The sequence below is a fragment of the Montipora foliosa genome, chromosome 8 (assembly GCF_036669935.1).
Source record: "Montipora foliosa isolate CH-2021 chromosome 8, ASM3666993v2, whole genome shotgun sequence".
Classification (NCBI taxonomy): Eukaryota; Metazoa; Cnidaria; class Anthozoa; order Scleractinia; family Acroporidae; genus Montipora; species Montipora foliosa.
This window is the reverse complement of record NC_090876.1, coordinates 21,352,872-21,375,371: the sequence shown is the minus strand read 5'-3', so window position 1 is coordinate 21,375,371 and position 22,500 is coordinate 21,352,872. Positions and strand designations below refer to the sequence as shown.

Below are 22,500 nucleotides of genomic sequence, written 5' to 3'. Positions count from 1 at the left end.
GCATACGATGCTTATTGCTTGACTCAAGGAGCAAGAGAATGAGATACACATATTTCTACTATGAACCTTTCCAAACCGTACAGCCCCAGACACTCTGCAATTTCTTGCCCTACTCTAGATGCAGCATACTCAACTTGCTGGAAACGGCCAAGTTGATATTTTGCTAGTCCAAACAGAAGTACCTTCAGCATCTGGATCGAAGCATCAAATGTCCGCGCTGACTGTGATTGACAAGATGACTTACTGTACTTTAGTCTTGGTTTTCCGAATTACATGTAAAAATACATGTAAAAGGTAGTTTAAATAGAATACAGCAATTAAAAACCGATTTTGTAAACAAACCTGGGTTGCTATCAGCCCCAAGAGACAGGCTGCTTTCATCACCTTGGTTCTTTGTAAACTTCACCAAACATTGGCAAAGACACAACATAAATTTGCCTAAAGAATGAGATAAAGATATTACTTCACAAAAGATCCAGCTTTGACAAAATGAAAGAAAAATGCCTACGTTTTAAAAGAAAATCCATTTATTGAATCATTTATTTCAATTAATTGAAAGAAATAAGAGGAATGCACAACCAGCATATAGCACAGCTACGTGTACCGTGTAAACGAAGCAGGCTGTGCAACTGGTAATATGAAAAAGGCTATGAAATAGATAAACAGACAGGTACTAATCTAAAAATTATATAAGTAAATAAATTGGTATTATCGTGATGATACTGGTATTTCACCTTGTGTGAACAAAACAAACTGCATGGAGATGGTGCTCTAACTCTGCAGGTCAAACACTGCTTAGCCTCGGTCATGGACCTGGGGTTTAGAGAGCAAGCATCTTCTGGAGGATTAAGGTGGTCTCAATGACTGTGGAAGCCTGAACCCTAAACAGACTGATCAAACTCTCAAGCTTCAAATCGCCCATAAACAACAAATGGCTGATCAACGTCTGATCCTTTCCAATCTTGTATCCAATGTTCTCCTTTCTCAAAAACACGGCGAGAGGGATCATTGAGAGAACAAATAACAGTGGAGACAAGCAGTCCCCCTGAAATAATCCACTTCACCCAACACTAAGCCCATATGACGTTAACACGGTTTTTCAATTACTCATGCCACTACAAAACAAATCCTTCACATTGTCAGCCGCCTTCACCATTTCCAACATGTCAACAATCAGTGAATGCAGTACCATATCATAGGCATTGCAATAATCTATTCACGCCATCGCCAAACAAATTTTCTTCGCCTGAGCCTCCCCATCACTGTCTTGTCTATCAACAGCTGATTCGTCATACCCCTACATCTCTGCCTACACCTTGTCCATACAGCGTCACTGCCAAGGTTCCAGTGAGCAGCTCCACATCAATGGCAAACATGCAGTTGGTCTGTAGTTGCTAGTCACTGTTCCTTTGGCATAATTCTTCTTTATCAACACCATCCTCCCCTTAACCATTTGGTCCGGCACTTCCCAACTGTCCAAACAACCCTGCAAACTCTCTGAAATCGACCAACATAATAACTTAAACCTCTTACACCAAACCCTCTTACCAATTTGGCGTCTTCCCAATTTAATTTTGCAAACCCTTGACACTAATCATTACTTCCTCTTGTTTCTCCATAATACCCAGGGATCCTGTCCCTTGCCTCGTCCAACCAACCAAAATCCAATTCCCATTCAAGCATCAACTTTTATTCTTTGTGACTGCTATACATGCAGATGGTTCCATAACAGAGATGACCATTCCTTGCCCACCCAATCCCCCTTGCCAACTCCTTGTACATCTGACTTTGGTTATTCTAATTTTGACTTGAACCAGGTGTTCTGTCTAACCTTCACACCATTGACTACAACCATCAAATTTTTGTGCTTCCGGTGTCGATCTTCCTCTTCATCAACGAACTCAAAGCAACTGTCCCCTTCTTGACAACCTGATACCTCCTATGCAATAGATCCACCACTTCCGTCCAGAGCACAGTCCACTTTCCTCATCTCCTCAACCCTTTTCCTTTATCAGTGGGGTTTGCAGTATCAATGTGAGATTGATTGATATTGAAAAGATTGAGCAACTTAACAGTGATGAGAAATGATTTCTATGTGATGGCCATGAGGTACATGTATGGATACAGTTGATGAGTATGGCATCGTGAATTTGCTTGGAAAGGTAAGCACATTATTTATTCATATTCGACGACAGACATATGGAAATCAAGAGATAACAACAGTGCAGATTCACATTCCCCATGTGTAAATGAAAAAGGAAATCCTAATTTGTGAAACTATTAAAATAATTAATGCAAAGCTTACTAAACAAGAATGGTGAATATTATAGCATTTTTGGAGTGGCCAAATGGTGAATAAATGATGAAATCAACCTGTCGCTGAGACTGTTGAGTGCAGATGAACATATTGGTAGAACTTTCTGGCTGCAACAGGATTGGATTTCCAAAGAGCTGAACAGCGAGAAATCTGTAAGAAAATTTAAGAAAAGTTGAAGTAAAATATTAACTTTCAAGGCAACGATTTCTGTTTTATAGCAGTCACTCATGTTTGGTTGGCTAAGTAGGTAAAGCTCTTTTAGGTGTTCTACTGAAAAAAACGTGCTCACTTTAATTTGGTGATACATATTTTTTCAACTAGCATACATACAGTAAATGAACCTTGCTTTTTCACATTCTGCATTTGAAATTTTGATTACCGTTCAGCATTACCATCCATTTATACAGAGCTGTCATCAAAGTATTTGTTTCAAATGCGTGTTATACATGTAGGATGCAGCTCCACTGTGCTTCAAGTCCATGATTTCAGCTGAATACTACATTTAGTTGAACCTTACATAGTGCATGGTTACAGAAGTCTTCTGAATCTAATTGGTTTAACTTACATGTAAATCTGACAGGATGGCTTAAAATTTTTCTACATCATGGACTGGACAAGAACTGACGTTAACACACCCATGCAAATTGTCATGCCCATATCAAAGTGAAAGTATGGGTTTGATATGGCAACTTATGGCCCATATCTGGCCCATAAGTGGGGGAGATATGGGATAGTAAGAGCATTATATGGAACTAATATGGCAGCCAGTCTTGTGAAATGTGAAGCTATGGGGAGTTAACAGGATTTAAAGGCCAAGTTAACTGTCGTATGGAAAACCTACAGTCCCAGGCTATTGTCTTGTTTTTTTTTTTCAACCAAACCCAAATGCTGTTAAAATAGTGGAATCCTGGTGCTAACATTATTCCTTAAGATGTGGGAAGGAGAAGGAGGGGTGCAATTTTCACCTGGACATCAGGGCCTTTCCCTGTTGGATGAAATGAATTCACAAGCAGCTTCACAAGTCTTCTGATTACTGATGCAGATTGTTCAACCTCCAGCTGACAAAGTAACTGTTCAAGTGGTACTATGTCCCAAAACTGTCAACAGGAAAAGGAGGAAACGCTGAGGTGTTAAAGAAAGACAAGGCTGACAAGTCCTTATGGTATGAATGTGTCAGGAAGGTTGGTCTTGAACTAGTAAAATTTATTGTATTGAAGTTCACTTAATAGGAAATTTAAGTGATGAAATGATGAAATACGATGAAATGACTACCGTAGAATTCTGAAACTAACTAACAGCTCCCCAAAAGTAACGTTAATTTTTGACGCTTCCGTTGAATCCCGAAAGTAACGTCCCCTTCAACAATGTCATTTAAAGCAATAACATGTACATTGCATTGATCTGTATTGTCTTTCATGTACCAGCGTAGTTGAGGATCGATTGATTAAGAAAACTACAGCGGAATATCAAACAATTGTCTCCTGGAATGCAGCAACTGGAACGTGGGAAAACTCTAATACGGTATCGTAAGGTATACAGAAAATACTGTCTCAGTTTTCCTGAACTAAAAACGAATTACCATGTTGTAAGCGTAATGTGTAATGTGGATGGAACATCCTGGGTGGCCTCAGCAAAGCCAGAAACCTTTGGGATCCTTCGTTTATTATTAACTTAACTTAATCCTACTGAAAAATTTACGAACACTAACTTACATATTACGATATACACATTACGAACGCATTCACTACTGACTTAAGTCATTTACACCTGCGAGTATCAATACGAAAAATACATGTCGGAAACCCATCTCCGTTGCACGTTGTCAGGCAAAAAACTTATTAAAATTGTTACAGCCTGGTTTTGTCTGGTTGCGTAACCAGAGAGTAATCTGAACAACTAAATAAATTATAATGAACTTTTGATCTCACGTCACGTGTCCTTTTTGATAGAGCACTACTGAATTACAAACCGTTTTTTTTAACTATCTGAAAGTAACAGCCCCTTACCCCTGTTAAATCCAAAAGTAACGGGGGCTGTTACTTCGGAATTCTACGGTATGAATAATAGTTATTATTTAAGTGTCCTTGTCGCCTCAGTTATAAGAAGTCAGTCTTTCCTATCTTTAAAATGTAAACGTACAAAAACAAAACAATGTCCTTTAACTGACCTTTATTGCTTTCAGGCCTTTGACAAAAATAAGAACATCTAGAAATGCAATTCGCACTTTCTCTGATGAATCATGCACAAAGTCTTGCAGATGAACAAACAGTGTCTTGAGAAGAGGGTGACTGAGGCGATTGTCCAGCAAGACTTTTAAACCCTTCAAGCAAAATGGAACAATGATAATTAACTTTAATCAAGTTAGTACAGTGTACAGTGTATATAGACAATAAAGAATGTAAGGTAATCTTTTGCATTCAAAAGCCATTGATCGAATTTTGACAACTTTTTAAAGTATGACAGCCATACTTCGCCTTTTTGGAGAAATTGAATCGACAAAGAGCAATGATTGCTTTCTAAAATACATGTAGTTGAAAACAACGTTTTCCCTCAAGACAATTTTACATTAATTTCAGGTTATGAATGGGATCAAGTTTTCACACTTAAAACCCACCTGACAAAAATGATTTACTGGAAAAGGAAAAGATTGAATTCCTTTGACTCCACAGCTTTCTAGATTTTTCATGATAAATAAGAACCCAGAAACAAGTTGGAGAAAATAAAATAAAAACTTGAAAATAGAATTTATTTTAATACTTCAAACAGCACACCTGAAAAACAGCCACTCTAACAGCACTAGAAGACATGTCAAAAGCCAGGTCAGTGATCTGTTGAAAATGGTAAATACCTGTATATGAATTTTGTACTGAAATGAAAAAAAATTCGCACGATGCCAACAGCTTCTTCTCAATGCACTACTTGAAGCTCCCCACAGAAAAAAGTTTATTTCGAAATGTCTACTTGGAATTCTTTTTTGCTTGTTTTGGTGGTTAAAGGTTCATAACTTTGTGAAAGTGGAACTACATGTAGCTTGCATGGAGTTTAGTCATTTTGGCATAAACCTGCACCTGCACATTTTTGCCTATGCGGGGAAAATTCTCTCACCAGTGTTGAAAGGAACATCTTAATGATGTGTGCAGGAATTAATTCCCAGAAAACACTTGTGATACGACAAACACCATGAATTGCAGTGGCCCTGACAGTAGGGCATGGGTCCTCAAGCAGATCCTGAAATATAATGAACACATGTCACATAAAAAATGCCATTTCTGAGAACAATAAACTTCCCGTTGGGCTAAATGACCCTAAACAGAAGGGCTATCAAAAGGAATAATAAGCTTTAAGTTTATGTACCTGGGTAAATGAAGAAGCTAAGTATCAATGCAATGCTTTAAAGAATAAAGTTATTTTTTTCACAGTTGATCTACAGATGTAAAATAAAGTCCAAGTCCCATTCAAGCCTCAACTTTTATTTTCACTTCTTCGCGACTTCCATACATGTACATGTAGATGGTTCCATAACAGAAATAATCATTCCTTTCAAGATCACATTGAACTGTACTTGCCCACCCAAACTTTGGTGGTTAGCGAAACAGATTCTCTTCTGACCACCAGGCCTCAACAATAAACCATTAAACATTTCCCTGTTTTTATCACAATACTTCAGCAGTCAGATATTTTGAAAACTTGAACTATATACAATGTGGTGTGAAAAGGTTAACTAAGCTGAACGGATTTACACACCGATTCATAAGAAAAAAGTTTTATTTCTCTATGAAACCCTTCAGTGGAAGACTAATCCTTCAAACATCAGCCCTGCACAAAGTCTGATTGAACACTGTGCAGAGGTTTCTCTGATTTCCCTCTCTATCACTCTCTAGCAAGAAGGTAACCTCACGTTCCCAATGTTCTGTCATGCATGCATGACACAACATCCATGCAACGTCACCTCTACTCTTCTGCCATCAGGCAAGCATTAAATTCAAACTGGTTATAGCGGACTTTAACAAATTAAGAGTTACTATTCATCAAAGTTGTGAAGGTCTGTGCAAAGGTATCCTTTCCTTCTTGTTAGGGAGGAAAATGAAGCATGCCTCTGCCATGCGGGCTATTTGGCTGGTAAAAAGTAAATAACAACACAATGAACTTTGTTTGTGCCCTTACTTTCAGAATGTCAAACTGCTTCTGCAGCAGAGCATCAATCTGTTCATTTCCCGCATCTGGATTTTGAAGTGGAAACACATCTGTCAACAGAGCTGCCGCATTTGCTCTTACCATTGGATTTGGAACCTAGAGATAAAGCAGGATGATAATGAAACTCTGAGATTCCAGCTCTTACCTTCAATCAGGCACAATTTTAGCATAGCTCATTGTTAATAATTACTTCAGCACCAAGAACCCATACACACATTGAACACAATAACTGAACACACATTTAATACCTTGAGCAACACTCAATTCAAAGCTAAACATACAACATCTCCCTTTTCCTATAAATTTTTCAACTTAAATAAACAGTTCCACTAAGTTCCACTAAGTTCCACTCATTACAAGCAGAGGCCTTTTACCAACTTAGGCAAACACATTTGGGTACCGTCTGGGTGTCTCTGATGAGCTAATAGTAACTGCAGGTAAGGACAGCTCAGTAACAGGAGCGGAGCCTGGGTCTGAAGGTCTAGTAGGTGGTTACGGTTCAGGCAACTTGGAAAGGGTTACCCCTAAGGTTGGGTAAGACAGGTATCACTTCTTGCTTGGGACTTGCATGTAGTAGCAGAACTATGTGCACATGGCGAATGCGTTCCTGCACTCGTACTTTGTATGCCAAGCAACCTATCCGCAAAATCACTGTAACACCCTGCCACTTATCGTTTCCTCTGAAGTTGTGCACAAGTACCTGATCGCCTGGAAGAAATTCACGAGTCTTGGAGCAGCCACTGTCATGCCACTTCTTTACCTTAGTCTGACGTTCCCTGGTAGGAGGGAGGTAGAATTAGTGAAAGTGAAGAAAGGCAAACTATGCTGAGCCAGCTTTGGTTGAAGATGGGAAAGTCAGGTGCATGGTTTCCTCTTAAGGAACAACTCAGGGCGGTAGGATTAGTGACAGTGTAGAACAGAAAACTGCAGCTGTAGATAACCACTGCTGAAGTGATTTCCTCGTTTAATCTTACAGTAGTCGTCTGCAAGGTTTGTTTCAGTGTCTGAACGTATCTCTCTGCCCTCCCATTTGATGCATGGTGATAGCCAGGAATACAATTTCCTCCTGAAGACCATATGCCAAGAACAAAAACTTTCAGTAAACCTCAGTAATTTTATGGGTGGTAGAAGATCCTGTAGAGAATCCATCTGGCCACTTCAAATGGGCATCTGCCACCACAAGAAAGTCCACAATCCATGTGCAATCGTTGCCAAACTCCGACAGGCCACTTTCATGTAACCAGGCGTGAAGTAACAGGCTGTTTCGGAGTAGACTGACATGCTGTACAATTTCGCACCACAGACTCAATTGCCTTGTTGAGACAGAGCCACCACATGTAACAGGTCTTCAAGGATCCTGTCTTGTAATGCCTTGGGGATCACAACTGGAAACCCCCAGAGAACACAATCCTGTTCCCTAGAAAGTTCAAGACACCTCAACAGGTAAAGTAGGGGCTTGGGGAATCCCCCTGTACTTGTTGTGGCCAACCAAATTTAACCAATAATTGTAACACCTTGCTCAATACTGGATCCTTCTTTGTTGCACTATCAATATCACTAGCTGTTACTGGGAGATCATTCACATACATGTAAGTGAAATGGAAAACCTTGGTGCTAGCCTTGTCAGCTGGGAGTCTCGATAACCCATCTGCATTGATATGTTCTGTTGTTTTGCAGAAACCACCTTTGCAGAATCAAAGCCCATCTCTGCAGCTGTGCGGAAGCCAGGGTTGACACTGATGGCTTAGGACCCACAATGGTCAAGATTGGCTTATGGTCAGTTTCTAAGGTAAAACTTCCTTCCGTAAAGGTACTTCTCTTTACCACACCAGGGCTTTAAAAACCATTTTCCATAAGTGGCTGTGATCACCGTGCAGCCTAATCGTTGGCTAAACGCTCAGTGGCACGAGGCTCTGTTAAATAACAAACAAACAAATCTTCAAGATAGTTTTGATCGACTCTTTGTTCCAAAACGACCAAAAAAACACACTCAAGCCGAAGCAAAAATGTTCACTGCGACAAAACTCTATCAAAACGAATCAGTCATCTGTCAATCAAACCATGTTCTCTTCCAAAATTACAGGACATAATAACGAGTTTCTACAGGCTCTATAGGCAGTGGTAGAAACCAGCTTTTATTGAAATCCCTGCCACCTGGCATCAAATGTGATAACACAACTCCAACACTATACGAAGAGGCATCACATCAGGGTCAGCAAGAACCTTCAAACATTGCAGCAGTTCCTTTGCAGACTCCAAAACCTTTTGGCACTCTGGCTGCCATGACCAGGAGCACCCAAATCGGTCCGAGGCGGTGGTGAGTAGGCTTGAATGTTATCGAGTTCAACTTAACTTATCCAAGTGTAGTTTCCTGCAGGAGAAGGCCCAGTTTCTTGGTCATGTGATTGATGCTGAGGGGGTCCAGAAGCTGAGAGCCATTGTTAAAGCCCCATCATCTACAAATGTTACAGAGCTGCAGCCCTTCCTTGGAGTGCTTCAGTACTATGGACAATTTCTGTCTAATCTTTCGACACTGCCATGACCACTCAACAACCTGCTTTGGGAAGGTGTGTCCTGGTCATTTCGTCCAGTAATCAATTGTTGTTGATGTAACACAACACTGTCAGTACACTTGAGGACGGTAACAACTGCTGATATGCATAATGATATTCAACTTTGTAAATCTGTTCCTCCTACCAGAGCACTTAGCAAGTCTCGGGGATTTGGTACGCGGTATTTGTCAGCATTCAACACTTAATTCACTTCCCAAAATAGACGTATACTGCCACTTGGCTAGGACACGACCCAAACTGGGGCAGCCCACGCAATGCATGACACCTTGAACACATAACCGCCTCCTTCTCTAGGGGATTTAACCCTGCAGGTCTTAAGGAGTAAGGCACAGGTCTGGCCTTATGAAACTTAGGGTTAGTCTCCGAGTGAAAACACAGCCTGGCTTCGAACTCCTTGATTTTTCCCAGGCCAGGACCAAAAACACACTTATACCTAGCAGTCAGTTTACTAAATCAAGAGAAGAAACATTAAAAAGATCCTTGGACCAGTTCACCTTAACAACACTCGGCCAGTTACGAGCAGTAATAGCAGGCTTTCCATCAACCTCAGCAACAATTAGAGGTAACTTAGCACTCTGGCTGTGATACATGCACCTCAGTTTCTCCACATAAAGTTAACGCAGTACTTAGTACTCCGGTTTTAGGGAGGTGCACGCTGGCCTCAGCCTCAGATGACCCATTTTCTCCTTAAACATTTTCTTGGGCATGACTGTCTCGGATGCTCCTATGTCCTATCCCAATACCAATTCCTTGCCTTCTACTATCATAGTTACAATAGTGGCTTGGGAATCCTGCTCACAGTTTGTAAAGATCCTAAGGAATCAAGCACCATATCACAGTTACCAGCAGTCTTGATGTACCTGACATCCTTAGACTCCTTGGATTGGCAAACCTTTTTCAGATGATCCAATTTACCACATGCATCACAGCAATATTTCTCATATTTACATTCATAGCGGCCATGTTCAGTGTTCCCACAACGATGACATGCAGTTTTAGACTTCTCTCCCTTATCCTTGGTAAATTTCCTGGGTTTATGAGCTTTTTTCCCAAGCATCCCCAAAACATCCTAAGTCCTTGAGTCTCGAGGAGTTCTTTTTGGCCATTTCCTTGGATTGTGCAATCTCCAGTGCTCTGACAAATCCAAGGTTTTCTCGCCCAGAAGTTTTCTAGCAATCCACAGTGAGCTGTGAGATTCTTCAGTGGTGCAGCAAAATCTGCCCAAGATCTGGAGTCATTCCAAAAACAATTATATTATTATGAAAATTAAACTGCTCAGCGGTCATAAGAGGTTTTGGATGGAGATGACTGTTGAGAATTTCCACAAATTCCTGTATGACTTAGCAACTGGCTTGTCCAGAGTCAAAAGATCTCTCAGAAGGTCACGAGTCTCCGGTCCAATTTCCCTTAGCAAGACTGCACTCAAGGAGCTGGATTTACATGTAACCTTTCAAACAACTATTTCGCTTGGTCAAATTCTCTTAGCTGACCAATTTCTCCCATGGTGGTGTTGCTAAAATGAGGGTGAGGGTGAGGTTAAGGTTAGCCTAACCTAGGTCTAGGTTACTCTATGTACATGTAGGTCTAACCTAGGTCTACAATTGTAGGTTAGGCTAACTCTACCCCTAACCCTCGCCCTTGACCTCACCCTCATTTTAGTAATGACACTCTCATGGTTTTAGGGTTAGGGTTAGGTTCTTGAAATCCAGTTCTCGTCACGAGATCAAATAGTTTGGTACTTAACAAATTATTATTACTTACATTGTAAGCACCAGGAAACACACACTTATTGAACACAATAACTGAACGCAAATTTGGTGCCTCAACACTCAAAGCTTTTATACACAGGTTCGATACATATAGGCATGCCCAAAAATGGCAATGAACAAGAGGCCCAACATACAGCACATGTCAGTTCACTGGAGTAGCCTCTTAAAAACTGGGCCTATTCTTCATCACGTGAAATGACAAAACAGTCTCATCACAGCCTGGTCTTCCTTATCAGGTATTCAAGAACTCACATAAACATGGGCCCAACAAAATGACCTACTCCCAAATGAGTTGCTTCAAAGCTCAGTTCGTAGAGCATTACACAAGCATTGCAGTGGACATGGGTTTGAATCCTGCTGAAGCTGTCTGAATTTTTCAGGTGTCTAAAAGTGGCATGATTGCTTAAATTGTCCAGATAAGTGCAAGGACCACCTCAGTCACTCTTTCGTCATAAACATAGTGACTTTTTCCTGCCGATTTTCAGTTTTGCTCAAAACTAGGTGAAATTTTGCAAGTTGCCTGGAAATGACCTTAATTAAGAACATTGTTCTGTTCTATTTTTCTCTGAATTGTGCTTCATTTTCAAGAAGATAAGCTTTGCAAAAAATACTGCTTGCTACACCTTTGAATTGGAAAAACAAAAGAACTTACGATATTGGCTGAAAACATGCACTTACTATAAATGGCCCTTCCTATTTTATTATTAGTCCCAGGCACTTTTGGCCACAGCTACAAAATGCATTTGTTGCCACAAATTTATGCTGTCAATTGAAAGTTACCGTAAACACCTACTACAGTGTACCTTAAAAGCTCTCCATATGATTGGCTGATACAGTCGAAGGAGGGCTTCATCTACCCCCCTCTGCCTTTTTTGCTTATTAAAGTACTCCAAAACCTGCCAATAAAGTGAAGACTTATTAGGTGAATCGGTATTTTTAATTTCAGCCTTTTATCTCTTATCAATACAAAGGGCTTTAAAAACGAATGTCAAATGATATCATACATGTGGCTCTATAATTTGCCACATACAGGAACGGGCCAAGAACAAAGTACATGTACAGGTACAAAAAGTGACAGCAATCCAGTAGACTGCTAGGTACATGTATACAAATGTGGTCTTAATCTTCTCTCAATAAGTAGATCTCAACTGTAAAGACACAGTTGGTTTCAACATTTTTGTAAAAATTTCCGGTTCATTTAAAATGAATTCATGCTGACGATGTAACTAGCCATGACATGGCATGTACAGTAGCACCAACATCAATAAAATGATAAATTGCTTAAATTTCAATACTTCTGAATGCTTGGATACTTGAACATTTTTCATCAATACTTGATGTGATCATATTGTAAAACGTCTGATAACTATGATTTAAACAACCAATAAGAATGCTAGAAACACAATGTGCCAGTTTGAAAACCTAATAAATATGACAGAATTATGAACAGCAATAGCAAACCTTTCGAAGTCTGGATGCCATGGATTGAGTTCCTGTGCGTTGAGCATGCACAGCGCAATACATCAGGTCCTGAATGCAGTTTTCTTCCAGCACCTTTATAAGAAACAAAAGCTTGCCTTCTTGCTTGCTAAAGATATGTATTACATACAACTGTTATATATCATATACATATAAATGAATCCCCTATTTCAAAGCTCTGTAGCTAATGAAGAGAATAATCTGACCAAAATATAATAAAGCCTTACATGTTTTCACATTCGTGTAACTACTGCACAAAATACTCTTTGTAACACTTAGTTGCTCCATCAGATCAAGTTATAGCGCAATGGTGTAACAATCTGCTGAGCATCAGGTTGATGATAGAGTGGATTATAATGCAACATTTTACTCTTATTGTGATTCAGAAAAAAAAAAACCTTTAAGTACACTCCAGAAGCAACTCTCCAAGCACGGAAGTACACCTCACCATACAGATAAAGGGAATTCCTGCAAAAATGGACAGCATGTTTATTTCAATATAATCATCATCATTATCACGTTGTCATGACACAATGAGAGCATGCTGTACAATGATATTACTTCTCCCTCGTACACATTTGGTAATGTAACATACATGCATACAGTGTATTGCAGATTCTAGACGAGTGTAACATTGTACACTGTTGTCAAAATGCAACTTACACAGCACAAGATGGGATCTGATTTTTGATTGTCTTGTGAAACTCCTTGGACAGGTCAGGGTTTAAGCCAAACAAATAGCTTAGAAAACGTCTTCCCTTTGATAACAATAAACAAGAGTCATTGGTTATGCAAAATAATCTGTAAGCAGCCAAGCTAGATGCTTAAGAGGAGGGGATCAAGACTGATTCAGCATTGGTGTGAAATTTCTGTGCACTTACATTCTTTTTCCACACAATTAGCTATTTGCATACTTTGGAAGACATTGGGTTTGAATGCAATACGAACCTACTGTGGTTTGGCTATATTTTTACGGCTATTGTGAAACTGCAGTACCTTATAATTCTTACGTACATAGCCCAGGCATTTTCTCATCCAGATGCTACATGTACAAGGAATTGCTTATTGTAAGGTTTCTTGTCCAAAGATGGTACAGTGTTCCTCTGTGCAAGGGGTTTGGTGGTGTAGTCTTTAAATTTCTAACACCTGTCAATCAGGAACTCCTCCCATGTAACTATATGTACATGTAAGTTCAGGTTTTAAGATCAATGATAAATTAAATGATTATTATTTTGGTTGCGTTCTAAAGCCGTGTTTCAGTGCCTCTTGACTTTGTGTAGTTTTTGAAACACCACAGTTGCTTTACTAAAAGATTTCTGCTGTCATAAGCTTGTTCATGATGTATAACAATTATTAACCCACTGAACCCTGAGAGTGACACTTAATAGGTTATACTCTCACTGTCTAACGCCAGACAAGTTTACTTGTCAATAGGGGCACCCTAGGGCGTTTGACGTGTGAATGGGTTAATGACTTAAAGTGCACCTAACCCCAAAATATTTTTTTTGCTAAAATGAATCTTTGCACCTGTTCGAAATGCATTGCGGCCATTTTTTCATTTTTCTAACAAATCCTGGCATTTTATAGGCTTCGAAAGTTGTGAAAATCCAAGCATCTTTTGTTCACGACCGAGTCAGAAGGGGAGTGGGTCTATTCCTGATTTGACGTCACAATCTACTTTGCATGCATTTTTACAAAGAGTTAATGCAATGTAAATCAGTTTGTGACGTCAAATCAGGAATAGACCCACTCCCCTTCTGACTCGGTCGTGAACAAAAGATGATTGGATTTTCGGAACTTTCGAAGCCTATAAAATGCCAGGATTTGTTAGAAAAATGAAAAAATGGCCGCAATGCGTTTCGAGCAGTTGCAAAGATTCATTTTAGCGAAAAAAATATTTTGGGGTTAGGTGCACTTTAACACAACAAGTTCAATAACCTCCTCCAACTTCAGGTACGTGGGATGAATCATGCACTGGTTTAGGACTTGCTTCAAACATGCAGAGGAGTTGTCTTCAAAATCCATCAGCAAAAGACTCTGGCGTAAGCTCCAGACACACTTCACATCAGCTGTCTACAAGGAAAGAACTCAAATTTAATTTAATGGACTCAATTCATGTGTACTTGTACTTCAACTAATCATAAATTGTTACACACCTGAATTTGTAAATTAATAAACTTACTCATCATTAGTTACCACAGTTCATTATAATTGAACTCCTTACATACATGAACGGATATGGAGACCAGTATAGAATGTCAGTCTGTACATTGTATTGTATGGATCATTTGACAATAATAATGTTTATGTTGGAGAACATGAAAAAGACTACCCCCGGTATAAGCATCTTGAGTAGTAATGTAATATCCTTTTTTGATTTCATTTAAACGAAATGTTTTAGGAAACGATTTCAATGGCATCTGAAGAAAGTTTAAACCATCAATAAAACGAATTTTTAATTTTGGTATTTCCATAAAAATGATTTTAGCTCCATTGTATATACAATATGGTTTAATTCCTCGGTCAATAAATCATTTCAAAATAAAGTGAGCACCGTAACCTTTTCTATTATGTGCAATAAATATGTATCCTTTAAATTTATCATTTATGGTGTTTTTACAAAAGTCATCAATGTTCTCATAAATGTATTCATTACCAATATAATCTTGTACTATAGCAAAGTTAACTTCATGAGTTCCAGTATTTTGAGTACATTCAAAGTCACAAAAAATATATTTTTCAGTAAATGATCTACATGAAAAACACCAATCTTTCTTTTTTATTGATTTGTTAATTTTGCATGAATTATTTTTGTTAACTGTGAAGTATTCGCCTTTCACTTTTATTTTTTTCATATAACATTTATGGTCTATATTAACATACTTTCCACAATGTATACAATCCTTATAACCACATTTGTGAGTGGTTACGTATTTGCCAGTAATTATTCGTTCACATTTTAAACATTTTTCTACTGAACTACCAACAGTATCAACTTTTTTGCCTTTTGATCTGTTTTTGAGATGATTTTTACAACATTGTTCACCATGAAATTTTCTGATACATTTTTGACAAATTATTTCATTTCCATCACGTTTTTTTTCTTTGATGAAAGTAAAACAAGATAAGCATTTTGATGGACATTTGTGCATATCTCTTTTTGTAAAGGTTTTTTTACATTCATGGCAATAATAAGCAACATTATAAAAAGCAGTAATTGATTTAATAACATCAAAATGATTTCTTGTTTTATGTAAATAAATTTTATCTTCGCAACCTTTATTAGTTCTATAAACTATTTCGTTAAATTGTTCAGAATCTATATTGATTTCTATATTAAAATGTTTTGAAAATTTATTTACATCATCAAGATTATTGCCATCATCGTTTATATCAAAACCATCTTCTAAATGTAATTTTAATGCTTAGTTTTTGTAAAATTTCTTGATTTATTAAATCCATCATGTAATTGAGATTTTGACCAATCTTCTGGTTTTACATTTGCATAAGTTGTAACAATAAGTCTTGCTAAACAAATACTGTTATTATTTTTTATTGTAATAGCACATTTTTTTCTTGCTGTTGTATCTTTTGACAAATTCAATCTGCCTAAACCAGAACGAATTTTTACACTTTGAACAGTAATTTCACTTTTATCTAGATGAGTAGCATGATCACGGTACCCATTTCTGTAACATACCTAAAAATTGTGAAATTGTGTTTATTGGGGTGAAAATCACTTATTTTGGCTTATTTCACACCCAGAGTTACATATCTTTCTAATTGTTCGGAAAATAATGTTTGGTCCGTTAAAACTGAATTTTTGATTTATCCATGACCCCTTGCAGGCGTGGTCTTTCATACAGATAGTCAATTTTGAGGCAAATAAAAAGTAAAAACAGAAAGCTTTCACTACATGGAGGATAGCATCCCCTCATTTAGTTCTATTGACACCCTAAACGCTGGCTTTCTGCTCCACTTTTTTCCTCCACTTTACAATTTGAGGTCAGAGCAGATGTCTCTCTCAATTTCCTGAAAATTGCCCCTAAAAAGACATTGTGGACTTCCCAATAATATCCATAGAGGAAAGGTTACCAAGCCTTGTGAAGCACATGGAAATCATGGCTTCTTTGGGAAGTAGATTTGTGATGTTCACTGGCACTCAAGACTAGGTTCAATATGGCCCGGCATGTCAAAAAAAACGTAGCGACTCAGTCAAAGGCTAATATTTTCGCGACCCTGAAAGCTACGATGACGAAACTGTGGAAATAGCTAGTGGAACTTGTGAGCATTCAGAAAATGCTTGGTTGGAACCCACTTACGCCTTGGTTGGAGCAGGAGCAACATTGAAAGAAGTGGTCTCGAAACATATTATTGCGTAATTGCGGAACAGAAAAAGCGTAGCGACTGTTTTGAGGAGTGATTTCTCCATTCGTAGTGGATCCTTCAAACTAATTTTCTGTATGTTAAAGCACAAGGTATGAGCATTTAGTTGAGATGGTTTTGAAGCCACAGATATCAATTGAAGACTTGTTTCAAACTATAACCTAGTGACCGCCGAGCGGTCAGAGCGGAGGGGTTGGCGCAGTGGTAAGATCTCTGCCTTCCAACCCTAAGGTCCCGGGTTCCATTCCCTGTTCTGCCGAGACTGGAATACTTGGCGATCTTCTTTCCCGCTAAAGTTCACTCAGCCTTCCATCCTTCCGAGGTCGGTAAAATGAGTACCAGCATGCATGGACTGCTTAGAAGCGGCTGCAATTTGCGCCTGTATATGCTTCCAGTCCGCTGGGGGTAAATTGATCATTGTAAAGCGCCTTTGAGACGTTGTGATAAGGGCGCTATATAAATGCACCACTTTACTTTACTTTTACTTTACCGCCAGAATTCCAAAACACAGCGTTACAGTAAGGAAACTACGGAATTTTGAATCTTTTTAATGTGTTTTAATAAACTTGAACTGTTTTAATTTGGCTCATATGTAGTATTTACTGCGTGTTATCACTGGTTATTGTCCGTTAATCCACATAATTTGTTCTCTCTTATGAAAAATGGTTTTGAAGACTTTCAATTTGAAAATTGTGTTACGCGTTACACTCAAAATTTGCCTATTTTTCTATCCTTTTCCTTTGTTTTCTCAAGAAAGGAAAGTCGCTTACCCTTTTTACACCCTGTATGCTAATCAACAAGGATAACCTTAGCATTCAGCAAAAATATAGCTTCATTGAAGACGTTAAACTGAATAAATCAGGAAATGTTTCTGAGTCACCCCCAAGTGGGTACGGTGATTGTGCTACACATCCTAATGAAACATTATGATATTCAACAGTATTAACCAAATCTTCCGTTTCATTTTATCCAAAATCTTCTATTTTTTAAATTTTGTTGATATTGGGTTTGTCAGATCTTCATTATGGACAATAATTGTGAACATATCGTTATTTTTTAATTTTCCTTTTTTTTTACTGTGTCAAGTATATCTTGAAATATTAAATAAAGATATTTTGCATTATTTAAATTAACGATTTTGACATTTTTATTTTAAATTCATTTGTAAAAGAATTAAATGTTTTATTTTGAACATTTTTTGTACTAATAATTTTTGTAATTTGGTGTACTTGTGTTTTCCTTTTGAAATATATCATCATCAAAGTTATAAACACAATTTTTTTTGTCTTCCACCAATTTTTCAATTTGTTTGTCTTTTGTGAATTTTATAAAGATTTGATCTGTTTTTAATTTGAATTAAACCCTTTAGTAAAACTTCATCGTTTTTATTTATAATGAAGATAACATTTTCTCTTGATGCTTTTTTAAGAAGATCCGACCATTTGAATCCTATTTTTTTTTTGCTTTTTGCAAATGTTTGAGATAAATCTTTTAAAAAACCAGAACCTGATTTTTTGTTTAAATTATTATTCATATCTTTTATTAATATTTGTTTTATATTTTTATTTGATAAATTTTTTGAGTTAAATTTTGCATTCATTTTTTATATTATACTACAAGAAAATATTCTTTAAGCCATTTTAAAAAAATCAAATAAATTTAAAAAATTATTCTATGTTTTTCAGATTTTTTTGTGTTTCTTGCTTTTTAAACGAGTCCATTTTCCTGCTAATGTAATAATGCCATGATTTATTTAGCATTTACTTTGTTTTTGATTGTTTTATTGCTTGTTTTTTTTTCTTCTTGAGTAAAATATTTAGTTTTATGATGAACTTTGTTTTCCATTTTAATTTATATAATACTATAATATTTAAATAGATTTTGAGCCTGAGGCGAATAATTGCTTTTGTATAAATACACAGGCGATTATTTCAAAAAAGAGAAAAAAAAACCATTTCAATGCGAAATCATCTTCACTTACAGTGGCAAAACGACTACTGGCAGCCATTTTCTCCGTCGAGGTGATTTATCGGCTGATAATCCGAGATAGGGAGCCAATGAGAGCGCACGATTTTGTATAATCACCTGTGTATTTATACTAACATCAAGTATTTTGAAAAAACAATCAATGGTATTCGTATAAACATAACAACTTTCTTTAATTTTCCAGACATGTTTGGACGGTACATCCGTCATCTTCAGTGTTACATAGTTTGAAATCGCCGTTGAATTTAAAGCGCGCGCGATCTTACAAACTTCGTTACATTGCGTTGTCAATATTGCGTGTTAAATCAAAACAGAACAAAACAAAAATTTTAAATGAATGACGCTTAGTTCCTTACAGGGAGAGAGTCAGGTTAATGTGTTTCACCTGCTGGTTGAGATCGGGCTTCTCCCATTTTATATACATGGATTCCTTAAGCTTCACTTGGTACTTAGTGGCTGCAGAGTCCAGGATCTCGAAGCAATCCTGTGTGCAGGATGCCTTACAAGACTCTGAACTCTGCAGATGTTTAAAAACGTTCGAAGATCTTATTTAAACAGAAGATCTTATTTAAACATCTGCAGAGTTCAGAGACATTTTACTGATAATGATGTCAAATACTTTAAATAAACTATCTTCATTATCAGTGTAAGTAATGGGTTTATCATCTTCATCTGATTCATATTCAGAATCAAATCCTAGTTCATCTTCTTCATCTTCATAAATCTGTTCCAATGCGTGTTTACAATTAGGATTATAATCTATCATTTAATTCATCATCATGATAAGGATCAGATTTACCAAGCAAATAATTCAAATAACTCTTCTATATTATTTTAACAGAAAAAAATTATATATTTTTTACCACAACTTATTTTTCATAAATCAGTTACATTCTTCGATGGAACCCAAGAATTAAAATCATCGCTATATCCTTTCCATTTTACCAAAGCTCGTTTCTTCTTATAATCTCTTTTTATAACTTTATCAATTCTAAATACATCTTGCTTTGCTTTTAATAAGTCAGGCTCATAAAACCTGCTGTGTATCTCTTCATTATTGAGATCCTTTATTTTGTAAGTTATTGGATTACTGTATAGTATTTTATCAACTGTGAATTTCTCTTCAGTCCAATTTGTTGTATAACCTTTGTCAAAAGTCTTTCTTTTATATTTGATGATTCTAACCTTATCACCTCTTTTGGTTTGTATGATGATTGCTCCATATCACCATATAAATTGAAATATACTAAACCTTGATTCTTTTTATTAGATGCTTCTGTGGGTTCCATTTTTATTGAACTATGCTTAGTGTTATTATACTGTTTTAATATCTCAGGCAAAAAGTCTAAATATTGTGTATTGCCTTGTATAGTAAACTGCTTCCACATTTTGTTTTTAATCGTACGATTCCATCTTTCGACTACACTAGATTTTTCTTCATTTTCTGTCGAATAGAGCGTCTTGTTTAGTCTTATCTGCTTCATGCTTTTTTGACAAATCATCTCCGGCTTTGCTGTATGCTATATCATGAGCTTGACAAATAGCATCTAATTTATTGATAGGATTACAATATTTTGTATCATCACTATTTAATCTCTCTTCTAATTTTGTACCAGGTCCACAGTTGAAGTCCTCAAATGAAGTTCTCCAAGCTTTGATAAATTTTTTTAAATGTCTAGAGGACCACCATCAAGGTCTTTCTGTTTGTTTTATATTTTTTCTTTGGTCTAATTTTTGTTGACAATTGATTCAAAGCTTGTGATCCGACATTTAGAATTGCTGTATTGATTTTATCCAAAGCATAGTCAATAGCTTTTTTTTGTAAAGCAGGATTTCTTAATGCTTCTGATCCATAATAACGTCACATCTCAACAGCTTTTTTACCAAGATATTAAATGCCTTTTGTTAAAAAAAGATCAGCTGCTGTGTTACCTAAATTAGATGCAAAACCATATTCAGGCATGCTTTTTGGAAGCATTGCTCTATCGAATTCATCCATGATAGGTTGTAATTTATTTTTATAAAGCCCCTCTAAATATGAGGGGCTACCAAGTTTAAATTATTCTTTTTAACAAATCGAGTCTTTTTAATGCCACATTCAGCACAAGTGCAATAAAACATAAATCTACCATTTTTTGTTTGTTTATAACCTGAAGGTTCAACACATTCAGCTTGTTTTTTTTTTTTTGTTTAACACACTACATACTATTAAGAAATCAAAAACCATTAATTGACTATTTTATACAAGGTAGACATAAAAAATGCTCAGTAATTTATTTATCACAAAGCTTTTATTCTTGTCCAACGAATATTCATTTGAATTGTTCACATTTTTGTATGTATAATTTCCAAGTTCAAATGAACAAAATTTCATTTTACGAGAATTAGGAGATCAATATAAAAACGCAACTGAAAAACCATATTCTTTTTCGTATGTTGATAAACCAAGAAAAAATATCAAACGAAACTTTTATGGAATTATATAAAACATATATAAATGGGAATATTCAATGAACATAGCACAGGTCATACTTACACACGTGGTTTACCAGGTTTAAGAGGACCACCTGGTTTGACTCCTGATGGAAATTATGATAAGGAAAATAAAAAATAACTGATTTAAAACCAGGCACATATAATTCAGATGCAAATGGTGGTGATTCACCAAGCTTCACTTTGAATCTCACTGATTATTTAAAATGCAATTCATCAAACAGTGGTATGGAAGGGCCTTTAAAAGTGAATTTCAATCATATTGAGGATATATCAAACCCAAGAGATGGTAAAAGTGACCTATTCCATATCAATATTTCAGTCAATGGTATTTCAGTCAATTTGATGATGCATGATAATGGTTTGATAATCGTTTGAACGCACTAGTCAATAAATCCTATGTTGATCAAAAAGTTTTACAGGCTTCTGCTAGTGTTAATTTATCTGATTATTTAAAAAAGGATGGATCTGTTAGTATGATAGGAAATCTTGATATTGGTGATAATAAAATAACTTATGTTGGAGGACCACAAAATAACAAAGATGCTATCAATCTGGAGTTACTGAATGTTGAATTAGCATCTAAGCCTAATATAAACACTGTTTTGTTAAGAGATGGAATGCAAGAAATGAATAACAATCTCAACATGAGCAATAATAAAATAATTAATGCAAAAAATGTGAAAGCCAATTCAGATGCTGTAAATTTACAGCAACTGAACGAAGCTGCTTCTACAGTAGCAGATTCAGTTGCCAGATTATATTTGAAAAGGGATGGTTCAACTTTACTTACAGGAAATCTCAATCTTAATAATAACCAGGTAGTAAATATGGCAATACCTAATGACAAAAATGATAGTACAAATACATATGTCGATCAAAAAATAGGCCAATCACCTATTTCCAGTCATGAAAATCGAACAAATGTTCTAAAATATGCAACTGATACCATCGATGAGCTTAGTGATGATTTTCGTATTGAAGTGGACAGTCTTAAAACAGATTTTAACCAAATGCCACACAGTGTCCGCAAAAATGCTTTTGCTATTGACGTTCTTAAAAAACGGATGGATCAAGTTTATATCATGGAAGTTGGGATTGGAATTTGTTTAAACTCATGAGACAACTTTCCACAAAAATATACATGTTGCATTGAAATTTATGTTCCAGATAGTCGTTATGACAATGAATTTAATAGCCCACGTTTGTCATTTCAAGGTTTAAATATAAACATCAATTATCAAGCTGTCAAAAAGATTTCAAACCAATATCACTATATCAGAGCAATCTTGAATCTATCGCC

At 36.6% G+C, this 22,500-nt stretch overlaps 1 protein-coding gene across 2 annotated transcripts in view; it reads right to left on the bottom strand.

Annotated features, from left to right (window-relative positions):
- LOC138012548 (condensin-2 complex subunit G2-like) overlaps positions 1 to 22,500 on the bottom strand; it is an 81,831-nt gene that overhangs the window by 43,409 nt on the left and 15,922 nt on the right. For both annotated transcript variants that reach the window (XM_068859352.1, XM_068859351.1), the window contains exons 6-17: positions 14,271 to 14,405; positions 12,996 to 13,090; positions 12,731 to 12,800; positions 12,315 to 12,407; positions 11,657 to 11,749; positions 6,482 to 6,607; positions 5,423 to 5,545; positions 5,089 to 5,145; positions 4,485 to 4,637; positions 3,283 to 3,414; positions 2,374 to 2,467; positions 343 to 438 (exon numbers count right to left, since the gene is read on the bottom strand). In XM_068859352.1, the coding sequence (XP_068715453.1) occupies positions 343 to 438; positions 2,374 to 2,467; positions 3,283 to 3,414; positions 4,485 to 4,637; positions 5,089 to 5,145; positions 5,423 to 5,545; positions 6,482 to 6,607; positions 11,657 to 11,749; positions 12,315 to 12,407; positions 12,731 to 12,800; positions 12,996 to 13,090; positions 14,271 to 14,405 (1,267 nt within the window). The remainder of the gene's footprint in view (positions 1 to 342; positions 439 to 2,373; positions 2,468 to 3,282; positions 3,415 to 4,484; positions 4,638 to 5,088; positions 5,146 to 5,422; positions 5,546 to 6,481; positions 6,608 to 11,656; positions 11,750 to 12,314; positions 12,408 to 12,730; positions 12,801 to 12,995; positions 13,091 to 14,270; positions 14,406 to 22,500) is intronic.